The 19,726-nt window shown below is 58.0% G+C and overlaps 2 protein-coding genes across 2 annotated transcripts; both read left to right on the top strand.

Moving 5' to 3' along the window:
* The first annotated feature begins 1,155 nt into the window (after window positions 1-1,155).
* Window positions 1,156-6,792, top strand: LOC308184602 (kallikrein-15-like). Its single transcript, XM_080571805.1, has 6 exons — window positions 1,156-1,307; window positions 1,984-2,042; window positions 2,219-2,375; window positions 3,198-3,451; window positions 5,128-5,273; window positions 6,579-6,792. The coding sequence occupies exons 2-6, from the start codon at window positions 1,985-1,987 to the stop codon at window positions 6,729-6,731; spliced, it is 768 nt and encodes a 255-aa protein (XP_080427931.1). The 5' UTR covers window positions 1,156-1,307; window position 1,984; the 3' UTR covers window positions 6,732-6,792.
* A 3,425-nt stretch (window positions 6,793-10,217) lies between these two features.
* On the top strand, window positions 10,218-14,978 carry LOC308184601 (kallikrein-8-like). Its single transcript, XM_080571804.1, has 6 exons — window positions 10,218-10,366; window positions 11,514-11,572; window positions 12,673-12,820; window positions 13,681-13,934; window positions 14,179-14,315; window positions 14,616-14,978. Exons 2-6 carry the CDS (start codon window positions 11,530-11,532, stop codon window positions 14,766-14,768), a joined length of 735 nt encoding a protein of 244 aa, XP_080427930.1. The 5' UTR covers window positions 10,218-10,366; window positions 11,514-11,529; the 3' UTR covers window positions 14,769-14,978.
* Window positions 14,979-19,726: the final 4,748 nt, after the last annotated feature.

Raw genomic sequence — 19,726 nt, 5'->3', positions numbered from 1 at the left:
CTAGACCCCTATAACGCCCCCAGGACCCCCTAAATACCCCCTAGACCCTCCTCCCTTGCCCCGCCCCCATACACCTTAGCCCCACATATCCCCCTACAAGTGTGTGGGGGGGGGGGCAGCACCTATAGGTGCCCCCACACCCCCACCCCCTTTTTGGGGAACCCGGGGCCCCCACCCTGACCCCGAGGCGCGGAAGGGACCGGGGCGTCCCCGAGTCCCACCCTGGCTTAACCGTGCCCCGTGACTCAGCCCCACAGGGCCAGCGCCTCCCAGTTGGCTACTGGGATGTACTGGGAGGGGATGGGGGGGGACTCACTGGGGGTGCCCACGGGGACCCCCGAGTCATTGGGTGGGGGGATAATGAGCCCCAAATCATGGCTGGGAGACCCCTTTATAGGGCAGGGATGGGTGGGAGACCCCCCCCCCTTATGGGGCAGGGACCCCTATAGTGATGGGTCAGAGACCCCAATATGGGGCAGGGACCCCTATAGGGATGGGTGGGAGCCCCCCCTTGTAGGGTAATGACCCCAAGACCATGGGTGCTGATAGGTAGAAGACCCCTCTATGGGGCACGGACCCCTATAGTGATGGATCAGAGACCCCAATATGGGGCAGGGACCCCAATAGTGACGGATCAGAGACCCACTATGGGGCAGGGACCCCCATAGTGATGGATCAGAGACCCCAATATGGGGCAGGGACCCCCATAGTGATGGATCAGAGACCCCAATATGGGGCAGGGACCCCATAGGGATGGGTAGGAGCCCCTTCTATGGGGCAGGGATGGGTGGGAGCCCCCCTTGTAGGGTAGTGACCCCAAGACCATGGGTGCTGATAGGTAGAAGACCCCTCTATGGGGCAGAGACCCCTATAGGGTTGGGTGGGAGACCCCAATATGGGGCAGGGACCCCAATAGTGATGGATCAGAGACCCCAATATGGGGCAGGGACCCCCTTAGGGATGGATGGGAGCCCCCTCTATGGGTGCAAGACCCCTTTGTTGGGTAATGACCCCCCCAAAACATGGCTAGTGATGGGTGGGAGACCCCTCTATGGGGCAGGGACCCCCCCCATAGGGATGTTTGGGACCCCCCCAGTTTTTGGCCCATGACCCCCAACCAACCTTGACACGATTCCCGCTCAGGGCCACGTCAGCCCCGGGCCCTGCCCTGCCCCACAAGTTGCCCCATCGCGGGCGGGCGGCGCCCCCCCGGCGGGGCGAATCCTTCCGTCGCGCCCCGCGGGGCCGTGCCGGGATAAAAGCTCCGGGTCGCGGGGAGACGCCGAGACGGAGCCGACCGGCTGCAGGTGAGCCGGGATGGGTTTGGCCCCCGGGGGTAAATTTGGGGTTTTTCCCCCACCGCCACCATCACCCCCAGGGGTAAATTTTGGGGTTGATTTTTACCCCCAGGGGTGACTTCTGGGGTCTTCTTTTAGCCCCAGGTGCAGGTTCAGGGTTTTTTTGCCCCCCCTTGGGGCAGATTTGGGGTCTTTTTTTGCCTTTAGGGACAAATCTGGGGTCTTTGTTTGCCCCAAGGACAGATTCAGTGCCTCCTTTTGCCCCTAGGGGCAAATTCGGGGTCTCTTTTTGCCCCCGGGATGGCTTTCAGAGTCTTCTTTTGCCCCCAGGTGCAGGTTCAAGGGCTTTTTTAGCCCCTCTGGGGCAGATTTGGGTCTTCTTTTGCCCCCAGGGACAGATTCAGGGACATTTTTTGCCCCCCGAGGGCAGACTCGGTGCCTCAGTTTCCCCTTGGGGCAAACCTGGGGTCTTTGCTTGCCCTTGGGGCCAATTTTAGGACCACCCCCACCCCTCCATCCTCGGGCACATCCAACCCCTTTGTACCTCTCCATGGCTGTTTCTGGACCCCATTTTCCCTAAGGGGCAGATCCTGCCCCTTAATTACCCCCCCCGGGGGAAAATCCCGGCCCCTATTTGCCCCCGGGGCAGCTCAGGACCCCCATTTGCACCCCCCTTTCTCCCCAGAATGCTGTCCCCACTCCCGGCCCTGCTGCTGATGGCGGCGCTGGTGCTCCCCGCCAAAGGTGAGCTCCGACACGCGTGTGCAAGGGGGTCACCTCCCCGACACGCGTGTGCAAGGGGGTCACCTCCCCGACACGTGCGTTCAGGGAGGGTGGGAGAGGGTGATTTTTTTGGGGAGGGATCGTGGGGGGTCCCAGGCATGACGCGCACGCGCGTGTGCCCCCTCCCCTCCCCGCAGCGGACACCAACGGCACGCGGGTTATCGGGGGGCGCCCCTGCACCCCCAGGAGCCAGCCCTGGCAGGTGGCCCTCTTCAAGGACATGCGGCTGCGCTGCGGCGGGACCCTCGTCCACCCCCAGTGGGTGCTCAGCGCCGCCCACTGCTACGCCCAAGGGTGAGCTGGTGGGGGGAAGAAAATTTGGGGGGGGGGGGGGGGCACCTCTTCAACCACCCCCATGGGACCCAGACCCCCTGGTGCTCCTTCGTTCTGTCTTTCTGCCCCTTTTCTTGGTGATGCTGCTTTTCACCTTAGCTCTGCCCAATTTTCACCTTAACTCTGCCCCTTTTCCGTGTTTCTGCTCTTTTACCCTTAAGTCTGCCCCTTTTCTACATATTTCTGCCCTCTTGACCTTAACTCTGCCCCTTCTCTATTTATTTTTGCCCTTTTCACCTTAATTCTGCCCCATTTCTATGTATTTCTACTCTTTTACCCTTAACTCTGCCCCTTTTCTACAGATTTCTTCCCTTTACACCTTAACTCTGCCCCTTCTCTATGTATTTCTACTCTTTTACCCTTAACTCTGCCCCTTTTCTACATATTTCTACGCTTTTACCCTTAACTCTGCTATTTTCTGTGTATTTCTGCCCCTTTTCACCTTAACTCTGACCCCATTCACTTTAAAACTGCTCCTTTTCTGTGTTTCTGCTCTTTTAACCCAAATTCTGTTCCTTTTCACCTTAACTCTGCCCCCATTCACCTTAACACTGCCCTTTTTTTGTGTTTCTGCTTTTCACCCAAATTTTGCCCCCTTGTCACCTTAACTCTGCCCTTTTCTCTGCATTTCTGCCCTTTTTCCCTTTAACTCTGTCCCCCAGTCTTCCTCCCTTAACTCCTTCCCCATTCCTCATCCCACCCCCTGCCCCCTTAACCCTGCCCTTCCCACCCCACCAAGAGCCCCACGTGGCCCCTCCAACCCCCCAAATTCTCCCACCACAGGCTGATGATGGTGCGTTTGGGCGAGTATAACCTGGGGAGCCTGGATGGGACGGAGCAGTTTCGCCTGGCGAGTCGCCTCGTCCTCCACCCCAGATACAACCACACCACCAAGGAGCACGACCTGATGCTGGTGCAGCTGCGTCGGCCGGCGAATTTGGGCCCCGCTGTGCAGATTCTGCCCCTGGGCACCCGCTGCCCCGCAGCCAGCACCCCCTGCCTCGTCTCGGGCTGGGGAACCACAACCAGCCCCCAGGGTATGAAGCCAAACCAAAGGGTTGGGGCCCAAAGTGGTAGTTGGGCTCAAAATGGTGGGAGAGCCCATGGGGATGGGGTTCTTTGTGGTTGTGTGTCGTTGGGTTGACCCTAAAGTTGAGGATCCGGGCCCAAAGTGGAGGGGGAGACTATGGTGATGGTGGTCTTTGTGGCGTCCCGTCAATGGGTTGACCCCGAAGTAGGAGATTTGGGCCCAAAGTGGAGGAGAAGACCATGGTGATGGTGACGTTTGTAGTGTCATGTCAATGGTTTGACCCCAAAGGAAGAGTATTTGGGCCGAAAATGGTGGGAGAGCCCATGGGGATGGGGTTCTTTGTGGTTGTGTGTCGCTGGGTTGACCCTAAATTTGAGGATCTGGGCCCAAAGTGGAGGGGGAGACTACGGTGATGGTGGTCTTTGTGGTTGCATGTCAATGGGTTGACTCCAAAGTAAGAGATTTGGGCCCAAAATAGGGGGGGAGTCCATGGTGATGGAGGTCATTGTGGTTGCATGTCGTTGGGTTGACCTCAAAGTAGGAGATTTGGGCCCAAAATAGAGAGGGAGACCACAGTGACAGTGGTCTTTGTGGTTGCATGTCAATAGGTTGACCCCAAAGAAAGAGATTTGGGCCCAAAATGTAGGGGGAGGCCATGGTGATGGATGTCTTTGAGGTCACATGTTAATGGTTTGACCCCAAAGTAGGGGATTTGGGCCCAAAAAGGAGGGGGAGGCAATAATAATGGCAATTTTTGTAGTGTCGTCAATGGACTGACCCCAAAGTATGGCCCCAGAGTGGAGGAATTTGAGCCCAAAATGGAGAGGGATGCCATGATATGGGGCTTTTGGGAGTGGTCTGGCCCCAAAGCGATGGGATTTGAGCCCAAAATGAAAGGGGGAGGCCATGGGGATGGCAATTGCAATGGTGATGTGTCAATAGGATGACCCCAGAGTTAGGGGGTGGAGCCCCAAATAAAGTGGGTTGGGAGAAGTATAATAGAGGGTTGACCTAAAAATGAGAATTTTGGGGGCTTGGGGACCAATCTGGGAATGTTTCAGAGAGATCGGATCTTTGGGGTGTAGAATTTGAGGGATATTCGTGGAAAAACGGGACTTGGGGGAAAAAATAGGGGCTTTTGGAGAAAGATTTGGGGATTTAGGGGGGCAATTTTGGAGTTCGGGAGTTTGTTTGGGGGGTCAGGGTGCAATCTGTGGGTTTGGGGTTTCTTGGGAGCGATCTGGGGTTTAGGGGGCAACCTTGGGTTTGGGGAGAAATATGGGGATTTTTTTTTTTTAAGGGTTGATTTGTTTATTTTTAAGGGTTGATTTATTATTTTTTTAAGGGTTGATTTTGTTTGTTTTTAAAGGTTGATTTTGGTTTTCTTAAGGGTTGATTTTTATTTTTTTTAAGAGTTGATTTTGTTTATTTTTAAAGGTTGGTTTTGTTTTTTTTTATTTTTTTTAAGGGTTGATTTTGTCTTTTTTTTTAAGTGTTGACTTTTTTTAAGTGTTGATTTCTTTTTAAGGGTTGATTTGTTTTTTTAAGAGTTGATTTAATTTTTTTAAGGGTGGATTTGGGGTTTTTGGAGCACACTGGGGATTCGGGGTGGGGGCTGTGCAACGTGAGGGCGTTGGCGGGGCGGCGGGCTGTTTTGGGTGAATTTTGGGGTGTTTTGGGCAGCATCCTTCCCCAAGATCCTGCACTGCGCCAACGTGACGGTGCAGCCCGAGGCGACGTGCCGGCGGGCATATCCCCGCCTCTACACCTCCAACATGCTCTGCGCGGGGGGCGTCAGCCCCGAGGGCAAGCCTACCGACTCCTGCCAGGTGAGCACTGGGGGCAACTGGGAGCACTGGGGGCAACTGGGGGCACTGGGGGCAACTGGGGGCACTGGGGGTATTGGGAGTGCTGGGGGGGCTGGGGGGAAGTGGGAGCACTGGGGAATTGGGGATGTGAAGGGCACTGGGGGCAACTGGGAGCACTGGGGACACAGGGAGTGTTGTGGGCTCTGGGGGCAACTGGGAGCACTGGGGGCACTGGGGGTATTGGGAGTGCTGGGGGAGCTGGGGGGAATTAGGAGCACTGGGGAATTGAGGATGTGAAGAGCATTGGGGGCAACTGGGAGCACTGGGGACACAGGGAGTGTTGTGGGCTCTGGGGGCAACTGGGAGCACTGGAGGCAACTGGGAGCACTGGGGGCAACTGGAGGCACTGGGGGTATTGGGAGTGCTGGGGGAGTTGGGGTGAAGTGGGAGCACTGGGGAATCTGGGACGTTATGGGCACTGGGGGCAACTGGGGGCACTGGGGACACCAGGAGTGTTGTGGGCTCTGGGGGCAACTGGGAGCACTGGGGGCAACCGGGGGCACTGGGGTTATTGGGAGTCCTGGGGGAGCTGGGGGGAATTGGGAGCATGGGGTATCAGGGGCATTGGGGGCAACTGGGAGAACTGGGGCCACAGGGACAGTTGTGGGCTCTGGAGGCAACTGGGAGGACAGGGGGCAACTGGGGACACTGGGGGAAACTGGGGGCACTGGGGTTATTTGGAGTGCTGGGGGAGCTGGGGGAAGTGGGAGCACTGGGAAATTGGGGACATTAAGGACACTGGGGGCAACTGGGGGCACTGGGGATGCTGGGAGTGTTGTGGGCTCTGGGGGCAACTGGGAGCACGGGGAGCAACTGGGAGGACGGGGCAACTGGGGACACTAGGGGAAACTGGGGTCACTGGGGGTATTGGGAGTGCTGGTGGAGCAGGGGTGAAGTGTGAGCACTGGGGAATCTGGGACATTATGGGCACTGGGGGCAACTGGGAGAACTGGGATCATTGGGAAGAAGGGGACACTGGGGGCAATTGGAAGCACTGCATCAACTGGGAGTACTGGGTCAACTGGGAGCACTGGGGAGAACTGGGATCTTTGCGATGTGGAGGGGGTTCTAGGTTTGGGGAGCCTTCAGAAGGTGTTGGGGGGAGAGGGGTCCGTGCCATACTGGGAGGGAGCCCAACTGGTCCCAGTGCCCCCCAGTGGCCACCAAACTGCCCCTTGCCCTGTCCTTTGGGGTGGTTGGAGGGGGAATTAAGGGGGTGGGGGACACAGAGGGGACGGGACCCCATCCCTGTCCCCGTTCCCCCAGGGGGACTCGGGGAGCCCCCTGGTCTGCGAGGGGCAGCTGCGGGGCATCGTCTCGTGGGGTCCCTCCATCTGCAGCGACCCCCAGCGCCCCGGGGTCTACGTCAACGTCTGCCGCTACGTCCCGTGGATCCGCAGCGTCCTGCAGCAAAATTAGGCACCAGCAGCCCCCCCTCCAGCCCCCAGACCCTTAATAAAATCCTTTCTGGCCAAGCAAACCCGGTGGTGGGCTCGTCTTGCGGTTTCGGGGGGCTCTAGTGGACCCCAATGGGTTGGGGGTGGTTTGGGGGGTGGATGTGGCCGTGCGTGGGTGCATCCTCCTCTATGGGTGTTGGTCAGAGCTTATGGGGGGGGGGGGGGGGGGGTCAGGCTTGGAAATCTTGAGAGGGGCAGAGTTGAGGGGTGAATATGGAGGGGGCAGAGTTAAGAATATCTCTATTTTGGGGGGGGCAGAGTTAAGGATAACTTCATTTGGGGGGGCAGAGTTAAGGATATCTTTATTTTGGGGGGCAGAATTATGTGTATCTCCACGATAAGGAGGGGCAGAGTTAAGGATCTCTCTATTTTGGGGGGCGGAGTTAAGGACATCTCCATTTTGGGGGGCAAAGTAAAGGATATCTTCATTTTGGGGGGCAAAGTAAAGGATATCTCCATTTTGGGGGGCAAAGTTACAGGTATCTCCATGATATGAAGGGGCAGATTTAAGGGTATCTCCATTTTGGGGGCAGAATAAAGGGTGTCTACATTTTGGGGGGCAAAGTTAATGATATCTCCATTTTGGGGGGCAGAATTAAGGATATCTCCATTTTTGGGGGGCAGAGTTAAGGGCATCTCAGTTTGGGGGGGCAGAGTTATGGTTATATCCACACTTGGGGGGCAGACTTTAGGGTACCTCTGTGCCACGGAGGAGCAGACCTAAGGGGATGCACCCATGAAACCATTCCCATCTGGGGACTGGGACCAGTTTGGGACCCCCAGTATGAGGGAACTGCTGGGGCAGGGCACTGAGAACCCCCCACATGTTAATCCCACCCCCAGTTAATCTCTACCCCCCAATTAATCTCTACCTCCCCCAATTAATCTCTACCCCCCCAATTAATCTCTACCTCCCCCAATTAATCTCTACCCCCCAATTAATCTCTACCTCCCCCAATTAATCTCTACCCCCCCAATTAATCTCTACCCCCTCAATTAATCTCTACCCCCACAATTAATCTCTACCCCCCCAATTAATCTCTACCTCCCCCAATTAATCTCTACCCCCTCAATTAATCTCTACCCCCCCAATTAATCTCTACCCCCCCAATTAATCTCTACCTCCCCATTAATCTCTACCTCCCCCAATTAATCTCTACCCCCTCAATTAATCTCTACCCCCCCAATTAATCTCTACCTCCCCAATTAATCTCTACTTCCCCCAATTAATCTCTACCCCCTCAATTAATCTCTACCCCCCCAATTAATCTCTACCTCCCCAATTAATCTCTACCCCTCCAATTAATCTCTACCCCCCCCCAATTAATCTCTACCTCCCCCAATTAATCTCCCTCCCCCCCAAATTAATTTCACTTCCCCCATCGGGGCGAGGGCTGCCTCGGCCTCCCTGGTGCAGGGCACTGTGGGAGCTCCATGCAGGCTGGGACAGCCCAGGTTAATTAAAGCCGAGTAATTACAACCCTGCCGACTTGCCTGGAGCCCAATTAGCACCCGAGCTCATTAGGGGCCTCTTGACAAGCCTGGAGCTGGTTGGGCAACGAGGTGCCCAGGGCAAGTCGAGACGGTCCAAGAGGGCTGAGTCAGCCCAGCCCAGCCCAGTCCGGCCCAGTGACGGGGCAGGGTTAAACTGGGATTTTCAGAGAACTGGAAGGACCCGCTCGGGCCGAGAGCGGGGCCGCGGCAGCGGCTCCCTGCCCCCGAGGTGTCGCGGGGCCTGGGCGGCTCCCCAGGGTCCGCTGGGGTTGGACTGGGAGCAACTGGGAGCAACTGGGAGGCCCCGTGTGGAGGAAGGGGAGGAGACGTGGGCGCGTTTCCTCCTCCTCGGGAGGGAGGGAGGGAGGGAGGGAGGGAAATGGGGGTGTCCCTTGGTGTGTTCCCCCCCCACCTCAACCCTGATGCCTGGTGTGGGGTCACCTCCTCCCCATGGCCTTGGGGATGGGGTGGAAATGCCTGTGGGGTCTGCCCCGAGAGGTAGCCGGCAATGAAGGCAAGAAAGAAATCTGAGAAAATGAGGAAAATTCAGAAAAAAAAAAAATAATTACAGAAAATGGGACAAAAAAAAGATGAAGCTGCGTCCTGGTGCCACTCAAGCACCCTTGGCCAACCCCAAGTTGAGGAGACACCTTTGAGAGTTGACCTGCTGGAGGTGGAACCTGGCACGTTCTCAACGCGCCTTCTCCATTTCTGGATCCCACTTCCATCAAGGAGATGTTTTTTGGGGCCAACCCCTTCAGAACCAACGTCCTGGTGCACCTTCACCCATCCTCGTCCAACCCTGGATGAAGCAAGGAGATGTTCTGTGGTCCAGCCCCACCTAAGATGCACCCTCTTGACCGTCCTCATCCATCCCAAGGTCCCGTGTCCACCTTTGGGATTTGATCCCGTCAGAGCCACGCGTCGATGTTTTCTCATCCACCTTCTTCAAGCCCCAGGTCTTCCACCCAGCACGGAGCAACGTTTTGCAGATGGAGCCACAGGAGACGTGTCCTGATGTAACTCTCACCCAACATCATCCAATCATCGGTTCCTGCACCCAAGGGAGAGATGCATTTTGGGATCCAACCACATCAGGGCTGCATCCTGATGTCCTCTTGATGATTATTCTCCAGCTCTAGGTCTCACACCTAGCAAGGAGACACGTTTTGGGGTTGACTTCACTGGAGACTCGTCCTGGTGTCCTCTCAACCATCTTTGTCCAACTCGAGGTCCTGGGTCTAATGAAGAGCCATTCTGGGGGGGATTCAGCCTGGAAGAGCTGCATCCTGGGGCCTCAACCATTCTCCTCCACCTCCTCAACCACCTCAACCATCCTTCTCCAACCTCAGTGTCCAACGAGGAGCCATGTTTTAGGGTTGACTTCGCTGGACATGTGTCCTGGTGCCCTCTCAACCAACTTGAGGTCCCGTGACCAATTAGGAGCCACGTTTTAGGTTTGAACACAGCAGAGCTGCATCTTGGGGACTTCTTGATCATCCTCCTCCAAGCTCAGTGTCCAACGAGGAGCCATGTTTTAGGGTTGACATCACTGGACACATGTCCTGGTGTCCTCTCAACCATCTACGTCCAACTTGAGGTCCTGTGGCCAGTTAGGAGCCACATTTTGGGTTTCAGCCCAGAAGAGCTGCGTCTTGGAGCCTTCTCAACCATCCTCCTCCAACCTCAGTGTCCAACAAGGAGCCACAATTTGGGGGTTGACATCACCGGACACGTGTCCTGGTGCCCTCTCAACCAACTTGAGGTCCCGTGACCAATTAGGAGCCACATCTTGGGTTTGAATCCTGCAGAGCTGCATCGTGGGGCCTCCTCGACCATCCCCATCCCAACCCGGTGCCCCCGACCCATCCAGGTGCCACCTGGGGTCACCCCACGGTGTGGGCTTCCCAGAGCCGGGCGGAAGGTGCCACAGCCGTGGCCAGATTAGAAGCGAAGGCGGAGGAAGCTGTTTCCTCCTCCGGCCCCAGATAAAAACCCGGGGCTGGCGGTGGCAGGAGGAAGACGCGCCCGCGGCCGCGGCGCTTCACCAGCTCGGGTGGAGCCTCCCCTCCCCGTGGCCGCGCGGCCTCACGCCAGCCCCCGGTAGGAACGTGGGGCCTCAGGGTCGGGGTGGGGACATTGGGAGGGGGTGGGGGGTCCCTGGTATGCCCCAGGGGGAAATCGGGGCGGCTCCTGTCCTTCCCTCGCATCTCTCCTCCCTCCTCCTTTCCTTCATCTCGTCCTTCTTGTCTTCCCTCGTCCTTCCCTCCCTCCTCCTTTCCTATCCTGCAGGCCTCCTGTGCTCCTTCTCCTTCCTCCCTTCCTCCTTTCTCTGCTCCTTTCTGTCCTCCTTTCCCCTTTCTGTCCTCCTTTACTCTTTTCTGTCCTCCCTTCCCCTTTCTGTCCTCCCTTCCTCCTTTCTGTCCTCCCTTCCTCCTTTCTGTCCTCCATTTCATTTTTTGTCCTTCCTTCCTCCTTTCTGTCCTTCCTCCTTTCTGTCCTCCCTTACTCCTTTCTGTCTTTCCTTCCCCCTTTCTGTTCTCCCTTCCATTCTCTGTCCTCCCTTCCATTCTCTGTCCTCCCTTCCATTCTCTGTCCTCCATTCCATTCTCTGTCCTCCATTCCATTTTCTGTCCTCCCTTCCTCCTTTCTGTCCTCCCTTCCTCCTTTCTGTCCTCCCTTCCCCTTTCTGTCCTCCCTTCCCCTTTCTGTCCTCCCTTCCCCTTTCTGTCCTCCCTTCCCCTTTCTGTTCTCCCTTCCATTTTCTGTTCTCCCTTCCATTTTCTGTTCTCCCTTGCATTTTCTGTCCTCCCTTCCATTTTCTGTCCTCCCTTCCTCCTTTTCATCCTCCCTTCCATTTTCTGTTCTCCCTTCCTCATCGTCCTCCCTTCCTCCTTTTTGTCCTTCCTCCTTTTCGTCCTTTCTTCCTCCTTTTCGTCCTCTCTTCCTCCTTTTTGTCCTTCCTCCTTTTCGTCCTCCCTTCCTCCTTTTTGTCCTTTCTCCTTTTCATCCTCCCTTCCTTCTTTCTGCCCTCCTGTCCTCCCTTTCTCATCCTCCCTTCTTATCCTCATTTGCCTCCCGTCATTTCCTTCCCGTAACCTTCCCCTTCCTCCTCCTCCTCCCATTCCCATTCCCTTCCCCTTTCCCTCCTTCCCCAGTGCCCCACGTCCTCACCCCGACCCCCACCCTGACCCCCACCCTGCCAGGGCCCACTCAGGGTCAGAGCCAACCCCTTGCTGTCTCCCCACAGCTCCTGGCCCTCCGGTATGAAGGTCCTGGTCGTGATGCTCCTGGTGCTGGTGACTGCAGGTAGGAGAGGTCCTGGGGGGTCCTGCATCTGACCCAGGAATTCTGCGTCCACCCGTGGGACCCCCATGTCCACTTTGGATGTCCCACGTCCATTGTGGGACCCCCATATCCACCTTCACTTCCCTACGTCCACCCATGGGACCCTGTGTCCACTTCAGATGTTCCATGTCCGCCTGTGGGACCCCCACGTCCACCTTTATTTCCCCACCTCCACCAATGAGACCCCCATGTCCACTTTGGGTGTCCCATGTCCACCTGTGTGACCCCCGTGTCCACATGGGATGTCCCACATCCACCCATGGGACCCCCATGTCCACCTTTATTTCCCCATATCCACCCATGGGAACCCCGTGTCCACTTTGGATGTCTGATGTCCACCCATGGGACTCCTATGTCCACCTTTATTTCCCCACGTCCACCTGTGGGACCCCCAGGTCTACTTTGGGTATCCCACGTCCACCCGTGGGACCCCCATGTCCACTTTGGATGTCCCACATCCACCCGTGGGACCCCCATTGGTTGTCCCACATTCACTCATGGGACACCTATGTCCACCTTGGCTGCCCCACGTCCACCCATGGGACCCTCACATCCGTCCCAGGGGTCCCACACCTACCCTGGTGGTCTTGTGTGTGCAGGTGGGACCCCCACATCCACCCCAGATGCTCCTCATCTGCCCCAGGTCCCGTGTCCACCTATGGGACCACCCCATGCACCCTGGGACCCCTTGTCCACCCCATGTGCCCTCCAACCACCCTGGAGGCCCCACTTCCATGCGTGGGGCTGCCTCCCATCCACCTTGGGTGCCTTCCAACTACCCCGCGTCCACCTTGGTTGCCCCACATCTGCCTCAAGGGGCCACCAGGTGCCCCAGGATGCCCCCCACTATCCACCCTGGAGACCCCCATCTATCCCAGGTGCCCCTTGACCACCCAGTGGTCCCTTCCAGCCTGGGTTGGCCTCGTCCACCATTGATTCACCTCCTTGGTCGTGGCTCAGGGGACGTGTGGCAGTGGAGAGGGTCCCAGCCCACCCGTGTCCAGTGGTCCTGGGTCCCAGGCTGCCCACGTCCCCCCTGCCATGTCCCTTTGCCCCCACAGCCTCGAGGAACGTCCTGTGGGTGATCGAGGGGACCTCCTGCGACCTGCCCTGGCAGGCTGCCCTCTTCAAAGGGGACAAGTTCATCTGCGGGGGGACGCTGGTGGCCAGGAACTGGGTGCTGACGGCTGCCCACTGCCACGTCCCGGGGTAGGAGGACATGGGGGAGCAACGTCTGGGGGGTGTTGGTGGCGATGGGCTCAGGCCGCTCGGGAATCAGCCAGGGTTGACCTGGGGTCCTTCTCTGTGGCCAAGCAGGCTGGGGGGCTTGATGGCATCTCAGCGGGTTTCACTCTACCTATTTTGGGGCTACTGTACCCTTAACTCTGCCCTTTTCCTCCCCATTTGTACAAATAACCTTAACTCTGCCCATTCTTGACCTGCGAATACCCTTAACTCCACCCGTTTCCTCCCTATTTGTACAAATAACCTTAACTCTGCCCATTCTTGAGCTGCAAGTACCCTTAACTCTGCCCTTTTCCTCCCCACTTGTAAAAATAACATTAATTCTTCCCATTCTTGAGCTGCAAATACCCATAACTCCGCCCTTTTCCTCCTCATTTTTACAAATAACATTAATTCTACCCATTTTCTGGGCATGTGTAGCTTCAGCTGTTTCTTTCCCTTTTCTTTTTTCTATTTTTTTTTTTTGAGGGGGGAAGGGGGTCCATAAACTTAACTCTTTTTTTATTTTTTTTATGATTATCTATAACCTTAACTCTGCCCCCTTTTCCAGCCACTTATAACCCAAGCTCTGCCTCTTCAACGACGACATATAACCTTAACTCTGCCCATTTTATGCCTTTATATAACCTTAACCCTGCCCTTTTTATGACTCTGTATCACCTTGTCTCTGCCCTTCTCTGCTTTTGCTTCTTCCACCTTTGTCACCATCTTCTGGGACCTCAGCTCTGCCCCTGCCCCTGTTTTGTGGGGGTCCTTGGGGCCCCCACAACCTCTCCAACCATGATGGGTTTGTCTTGATGGGTTCATCCAACCTTTGGCTCTAGCTTCATCAACGTGCGGCTGGGGGGCCGGGGCCCCAAGGATCCGGGCATCTCCGAGCAGAGGCGGCTCTCGGCCAAGGTCATCAGCTACCCGCGCTATGACCCGGCCACCAAGGATGGTGACCTGATGCTTGTCAAGCTCCTCCAACCCGTCCACATCAACGAGCGGGTGAAGCCGCTGCCGCTGGCCTCCCACTGTCCAGTGCCTGGCAAGACGTGCCAGATCTCAGGATGGGGGTCCACCACCAGCCCTGAAGGTATGAAACCGGTAGCCTAAGACTCAGATGGCTGGGCATCCTGATACAACCCTTGGACGTCCTTCCAAGGATGTCCTTGGAGTTCCTTGGACATCCTTCTCCTCCCAAGGAACCCAGGTGTCCATGTCACCTTGGGGTTCCCCTTGGTGTCACTGAGAGAAACACGGGGACAAGCCCCAGGGCAGAGTCTGAGAGGTCAGAGTTGGGACCCTCCGTGTGACTTTGTGTTCTCCATCACGCGCAGTCACCTTCCCCGAGGACCTCCACTGCGCCAAGGTCACCATCGTCTCGGAGGAGCAGTGCCGGCGCATCTACCCCGGCTCCATCACCCCCAACATGGTGTGCGCAGGTGAACCCCGCAACCGTGCCGACTCCTGCCAGGTGGGTGCAAGTTTCGGCCACCCCAGACCCCTCTGATCATTTGGAACCCCACAGTGGTGTTGGGATGAGAACTGACACAACTCATTATAGCCAGCGGCACCCGGAGGGGATTTGGGTACGAGGGGTGGGAGGTGAGATGGCGTCGTGCAGGGATTGAGGAGAACATCTCCTTGGTGGGTCTTCATGTTCACCTCTTTGGAGTTCCCGGGATGGCCCTGAAATGGCCCCGAATTTGGGGTGAATCTATGGGGCAGACTGTGAGCCCCAGGCCCCCAAGTGCCACCCCTCTTTCCCCGGCAGGGTGACTCCGGGGGACCCCTCGTGTGTGACGGACGGCTCCAGGGCATAGTCTCCTGGGGCCCGGGCGTCTGCGGGGACCCCCAAAAACCCGGTGTCTACGTCAACCTCTGCAAATACACCCGGTGGATCCAGGAAACGATGAGAAGGAACTGAGCCCCCAGCCCCAGCCCATCCCCAGCTCCGATGGCCGCAGGACAGGCCCTGCAGCACCTCCTCCTCCTCCTCCCCGACGAAGGTCCCCGGAGCCGGCCGGTCCGAGCACCGGGACACGCGCCCCGGGGTGGGCAGGGGCCAGCCGCGGGGCCCTGTGGAGATGTTGATGAATAAAGTTTTATGACGTGGCTTTGCGCCATGTCTTCAGCGCGTGGAGTGCAGCTCTGGGAGCTTGAGGTGCCTCCGGTTGCCCCAGGTCTTGTAGGGGCAGGAGAGGACAACCAGCTTTGGGCCAAATCAGACGGCTCCACTGCAGCCAGACCTGTTGACACCACTGTGGGGTGGATGTCTCTTTTGGCCCCACCATGGGGTAGACACTTTGGCCCCTCTGCAGGTAGATCATTTGGCCCTGTCATGGGGTAGACCTGTTGACCTCGCCATGGGGTAGACATGTTGACCCCATCATGGGGAAGACCACCGCGAGGTAGATCTACTGGCCCCGTCGTAGGCCTCCTCACCATGGAGCAGACATTTTGACCTTGCCATGGGGTAAACCCATTGAATCTACCATGGGATAGATCATTTGGCCCCACCATGGGGCAGATCATTTGGCCCCACCACGGGGTAGACCATCACAACATAGATCTCCTGGCCCCATTTTGGATAGGTCTCTTGGTGTCACCACAGGGCAGACCTGTTGAACCCACCATGGGGTAGACCCGTTGACCCCACTGCGGGTAGACTTGGCATCACCATGGGGCAGACCCGCCGACCTTGCCATGGAGCAACTCCGTTGGCTCTGCTCCAGGTTGACCTCACCATGGGGTAGACCTGTTGGTCCCTTTATGGAGTAGACCCATTGGCTGTTTTGGGGTCGCCCAGGACCCCTCCCACCAACACGGTGGGGACAAAATCCATCTCAGCATCCTCCCCCAAGAGAGATGAGCCCTCACAATGCCCTGGGGTCAGACCTTCCTTCTTGGTCCCCCCACCCCAGCCGTGTCTCCATGGGCAGGCGCATGACCAGGGACAATTTCCCATCCCCAGAGGGGAGAAATTTCCCCGTGACTCAGCTGGAGAAGAAGGGGCCTAATTTCCCGACCTGGGGTAACTTTGGCGGCGCATCAGGGCTGTTTTGCTTCCCCGACAGGTATGCAACGGGCAGAGAGCATCCACCCAGGGCACGTTGGCTTGCGAGCGGGAAGAAATCACCTGCTGGAGGCCAAATTTACCTGTTTGCATGGAGCCAAGGCCTCTATTTTGAAGAACGGAGGGGTTGGGGGGGGGATTTTTTCTCCTCCATGTGGTCCACGCGGCCCTACCGTGGTGATGGGGCTGGATGGAGAGCGGTGCCAACCCGGCTTCACCGTGGTGGGTCCGTGTAAAGGGTGAGGGATTTTGGTGGGCTGCAGAAGCATGTCCACGCTTTCCCCCTTGCGGGAGGAGGTCCGGCGAGGTCACTCCAGCACGTGTTGTCCCTTGTGGCTCAGTGGGGCGGGGAGCGACGCCAGCTGCCTTGCGCAAGGTACCCCCTCCCTCTTCCCCCACGTGGCCAGGACCTGATGCACCGGAGGGTGTGGGCCTCGTCTAGCCACTGCGGCGGGGAAAGAGGTTTTGGTCCAGGTCCAAACCCCCAGGGAGGTGGAGGAATGGCTGTCCATCATTGCTGGGACCAACGGTGGCCACCGGTGGCTTCCAGCTCTTCGCTCAGCCTTTCACAAGGAGGTTTGAGCCTTTGGGGTTAGAGAATCCTACAGAGGTTTGGCGTGGAAGGTCCCAGGTTGGTGGCCATCAGCTGTGGTGGGCTACCACAGTGGGCTCTTAACAGCTCCTCCATCATCCATGGATGTCTGGTCAAGGTGCCTTTTGAGATCTATCAATGTGTCCTTGGAGGTCCAGTCAACATGTCCATGGAGGTCCAGTCAACGTGTCCTTGGAGGTCTGGTCAATGTGTCCATGGACATCTATCAATATGTTCATGAAGACACGGTCAAGGCATCCATTGGGGTCTACCCAACATGTCCATGGAGCTCTGGTCAATGCATCTAATGAGGTCTTCTCCCTGCACCCATGGAGGGTTGGTCACCGCATCCACTGGGGTCTGTGCAATGCAGCCGTTGAAGCCTGGTCAACGCAGCCCTCGTGGTCAGGCCAAGATGGTGACGGAGGTGCCGGTGACACAGCTGGGTCTGGTAAGTCACCACGTCCATGGAAGTGAGATTACAGCATCCCGTAGTCAACGGGACCACCACGGAGCCTGGTCCTGCTGGCCATGGAAATGAGCCACCAGAAGGAGACGTCTGTTGACCTTGGGGTGTCACATCGGGGGGGCTTGGAGGTCCTCGGGCACCCTGGTGTCCCCCACATCTGCCACTACCATGCCAGGGATAGCTGGAGTGCAACCACTGCCACCACGTCCACAAAACCGTCGCTGCCAGCACCCGACACCACTATTCCTGTGTCACCCGTGTCCCCTGAGCCACCCCCTGTGTCACCCAGGGCACTGCCACCCACGGTGCTGCCAGCCCTTGTGTCAACCAGGGCCACCCCCTCCTCCCTCCCTCCTGGGTCACCCAGGGCACTGCCACCCACGGTGCTGCCACCCCGTGTGTCAACCAGGGCCACCCACCGTGTCACCCAGGGCGCTGCCAACCCCTTTTGTCACCCAGGACCACCCCTGGACTCGGCACCCCCAAGGCTGTGAGGACACAGAGGGGACTTGTCAGGGTGGGGCGCATCCTCTCCGTGCCACTGAGGATTGGGAGAGGGGAGCGTGGGGTCCCCCGGCGGCCCTGGCAGTGGGTGGCAGGCCCGGGCTGGCCCTGGGGATAATTAGGTAATTAGCACTAATTACGCGGAGGAGATGGGAGCGGAGGAACTGGGAGAACCGGTTGGGCCCAGCCCCAACATCATCGTCATCGCGACCGGGGACGTGGCCCAACATGCACGCCCCCTCCCCGGCATCTCAGGGGGCCCCCTGTGTTCTTCTGTGGGTCCCCCTGTCCCCAACAGGTCCCCTCACATGACCCCATGTCTCCATGTCCCCCCCATGTCCCCTTGTGTGACCCCATGTCCCCTCACATCCCCACATGTGCTTCTGTGGACCCCCCCCCATGCCCCCTCTTGTGCCTTCAAGTTCTCCCCTGTCCCCTCATGATCCCCCCACGTGCCTCCACGACCCTTCGAGGTCCCCCAGTCCCTCCTTGTGCTCCCCTGTCCCCTTGTGTCCCCCCATGTCCCTTTGCGTCCCCTGTTGGGGTCCCACGTCCCCTTATGTGCCCCATGTCCCCTCATGGGCTCCCCCTGTCCCCACCACGCCCCTCATGTCCCCTCATGCCACCTGGAGACCCCCATAGATGGGCTCCCCCTCTGTGGTGGGAAGCCTTGTAGATGTGACCCTCATGGCCCAAGATCACCGCATCGATCCCGTGGGTGGGATCTCCCTGGGGACGAGATCTTTGCCCACCAGATCTTGGGGAACATGGCACAGGTGGGCCATGGGTGGGATATCCATGGAGGATCTCTGCTGTTGACCACTGCACGGACAGGTTCTCCTGGTGTGGAGGTCTCTGGTGGACCAGGACACCATGGATGGGATCTCGGTAGATGGGACTTCCATGGGATGGGATCCTCGTGGACGTGATCCTGGTGGACGGGTCTTTACGGACCACGACCACCATGGACTGATGGCTGGTGGATTAGGTCCCCGTGGACCAGACCTCCACAGGATGGGATCTCCACGGATGGCACCCTGGTAGGTGAGATCCTCGCAGGCCAGGCCTCCACAGATGGGCTCCTCAGCACCACGGCCTCTTCAGTGAGGACCTCAGCAGAGCAGATCCCCGTGGACTTACTGGGAACAGTTGCTCTGGGTTCGACTCCAGGTTTGGGACCAAACCCAGCCCTGGGCTTCCTCTGCCACCAGCGGAGAGCGAGATCAGCATCTCCAAAACGTGATTCATCTTGGCCCGGCCTTTCCTTTCGTCAGGGCTCAGCTCCTGGGCCTCTCCACCCTTAATTGCTTGGCAGGGGCTCTAATTGCCCCGCGAGCTGCTGGCGGCCTCAGCTCCTTTCCCAAAAGCTCTGCGAAAGACTTTCCTTCGCCCGAATCACGGCTCTGGTACTCTGCAACTCCAAGGATGGCCAAGCTGGGGTGGCACTGGAGGACCCCTGGGTGCCCAAAATCCTTCCAGGAGCTGTAAGATGCTGCAGGACGTGCTGGAGCTTGGACAGGGTTCTTCTGGAGGAGGGAAATCAGGTGGGATGAGAGCACCGGTGGCTTCAACTGCCCGGATCCTGGCTGATGTCCAGCACCAAACCCGCCCAGGGAAGGGCCAGGCAACGCCGAGGTCCCCGTGCAGCAGCGGGTGGAGATGCCCTGGGTGACCCTGGGGACAGTGGGTGACACTGATAACACCCAAGTCCCCATGGATGGAGACCCTAAGTCCCCATGGGGTGGAGAAGCCGGTGGTGACCTCCCATCTTGGAGACCTTCCCCTTGCCATCGGGGCTGGGGATGGACGGAAGGGGATCTGAGGTGCACGAGGGCTCGGGGACAATTTCCAGCTGGGGACAAGGTGGGGGACAAGTGTCACTCGCATCCCCGGTGCCCCCTTGACTCACCGGAGCCGACTCGCAGGGCTCGGTGGGGTTGGCACCAGGTCGTAGCCTCACCCATCGTTCACCCGCATCCGCGGCGTTACTCATCAGGAGGCGTGACCAGGAGAAGGTGGCACGTAGGTCCCCGAGGACCTCCGGCCTGGCGACGTCCTTGGGGACCTCCCGGAGCTGCAAACTGTCCCCCCTCGGAGGTGGCATCCCAAAGCTTGTGCCAAATCCCACACCCTTACACACACATGCACGGAGGGCATGTGCACACACGTGTGCATGATGTGAAGTCTACCCGGTGCGTAGCGGGTGGACGGACAGACGGACAGATGGAGAGGGAGGTGGATGGA

The sequence above is a fragment of the Anser brachyrhynchus genome, assembly GCF_964034855.1.
Source record: "Anser brachyrhynchus genome assembly, chromosome: 38".
Lineage (NCBI taxonomy): Eukaryota > Metazoa > Chordata > Aves > Anseriformes > Anatidae > Anser > Anser brachyrhynchus.
This window is presented reverse-complemented; position numbering and strand designations above follow the sequence as displayed.

Bases quoted from the DNA above. Each gene is read 5' to 3' on its own strand.
- LOC308184602 (XM_080571805.1), top strand. From the start codon at position 1,985: ATGCTGTCCCCACTCCCGGCCCTGCTGCTGATGGCGGCGCTGGTGCTC. The intron at 2,376-3,197 runs GTGAGCTGGTGG...CTCCCACCACAG, and splicing joins GCCCACTGCTACGCCCAAGG to GCTGATGATGGTGCGTTTGG. The intron at 5,274-6,578 runs GTGAGCACTGGG...CCGTTCCCCCAG, and splicing joins AGCCTACCGACTCCTGCCAG to GGGGACTCGGGGAGCCCCCT.
- LOC308184601 (XM_080571804.1), top strand. From the start codon at position 11,530: ATGAAGGTCCTGGTCGTGATGCTCCTGGTGCTGGTGACTGCAG. The intron at 11,573-12,672 runs GTAGGAGAGGTC...TTGCCCCCACAG, and splicing joins CCTGGTGCTGGTGACTGCAG to CCTCGAGGAACGTCCTGTGG. The intron at 12,821-13,680 runs GTAGGAGGACAT...CTTTGGCTCTAG, and splicing joins GCCCACTGCCACGTCCCGGG to CTTCATCAACGTGCGGCTGG.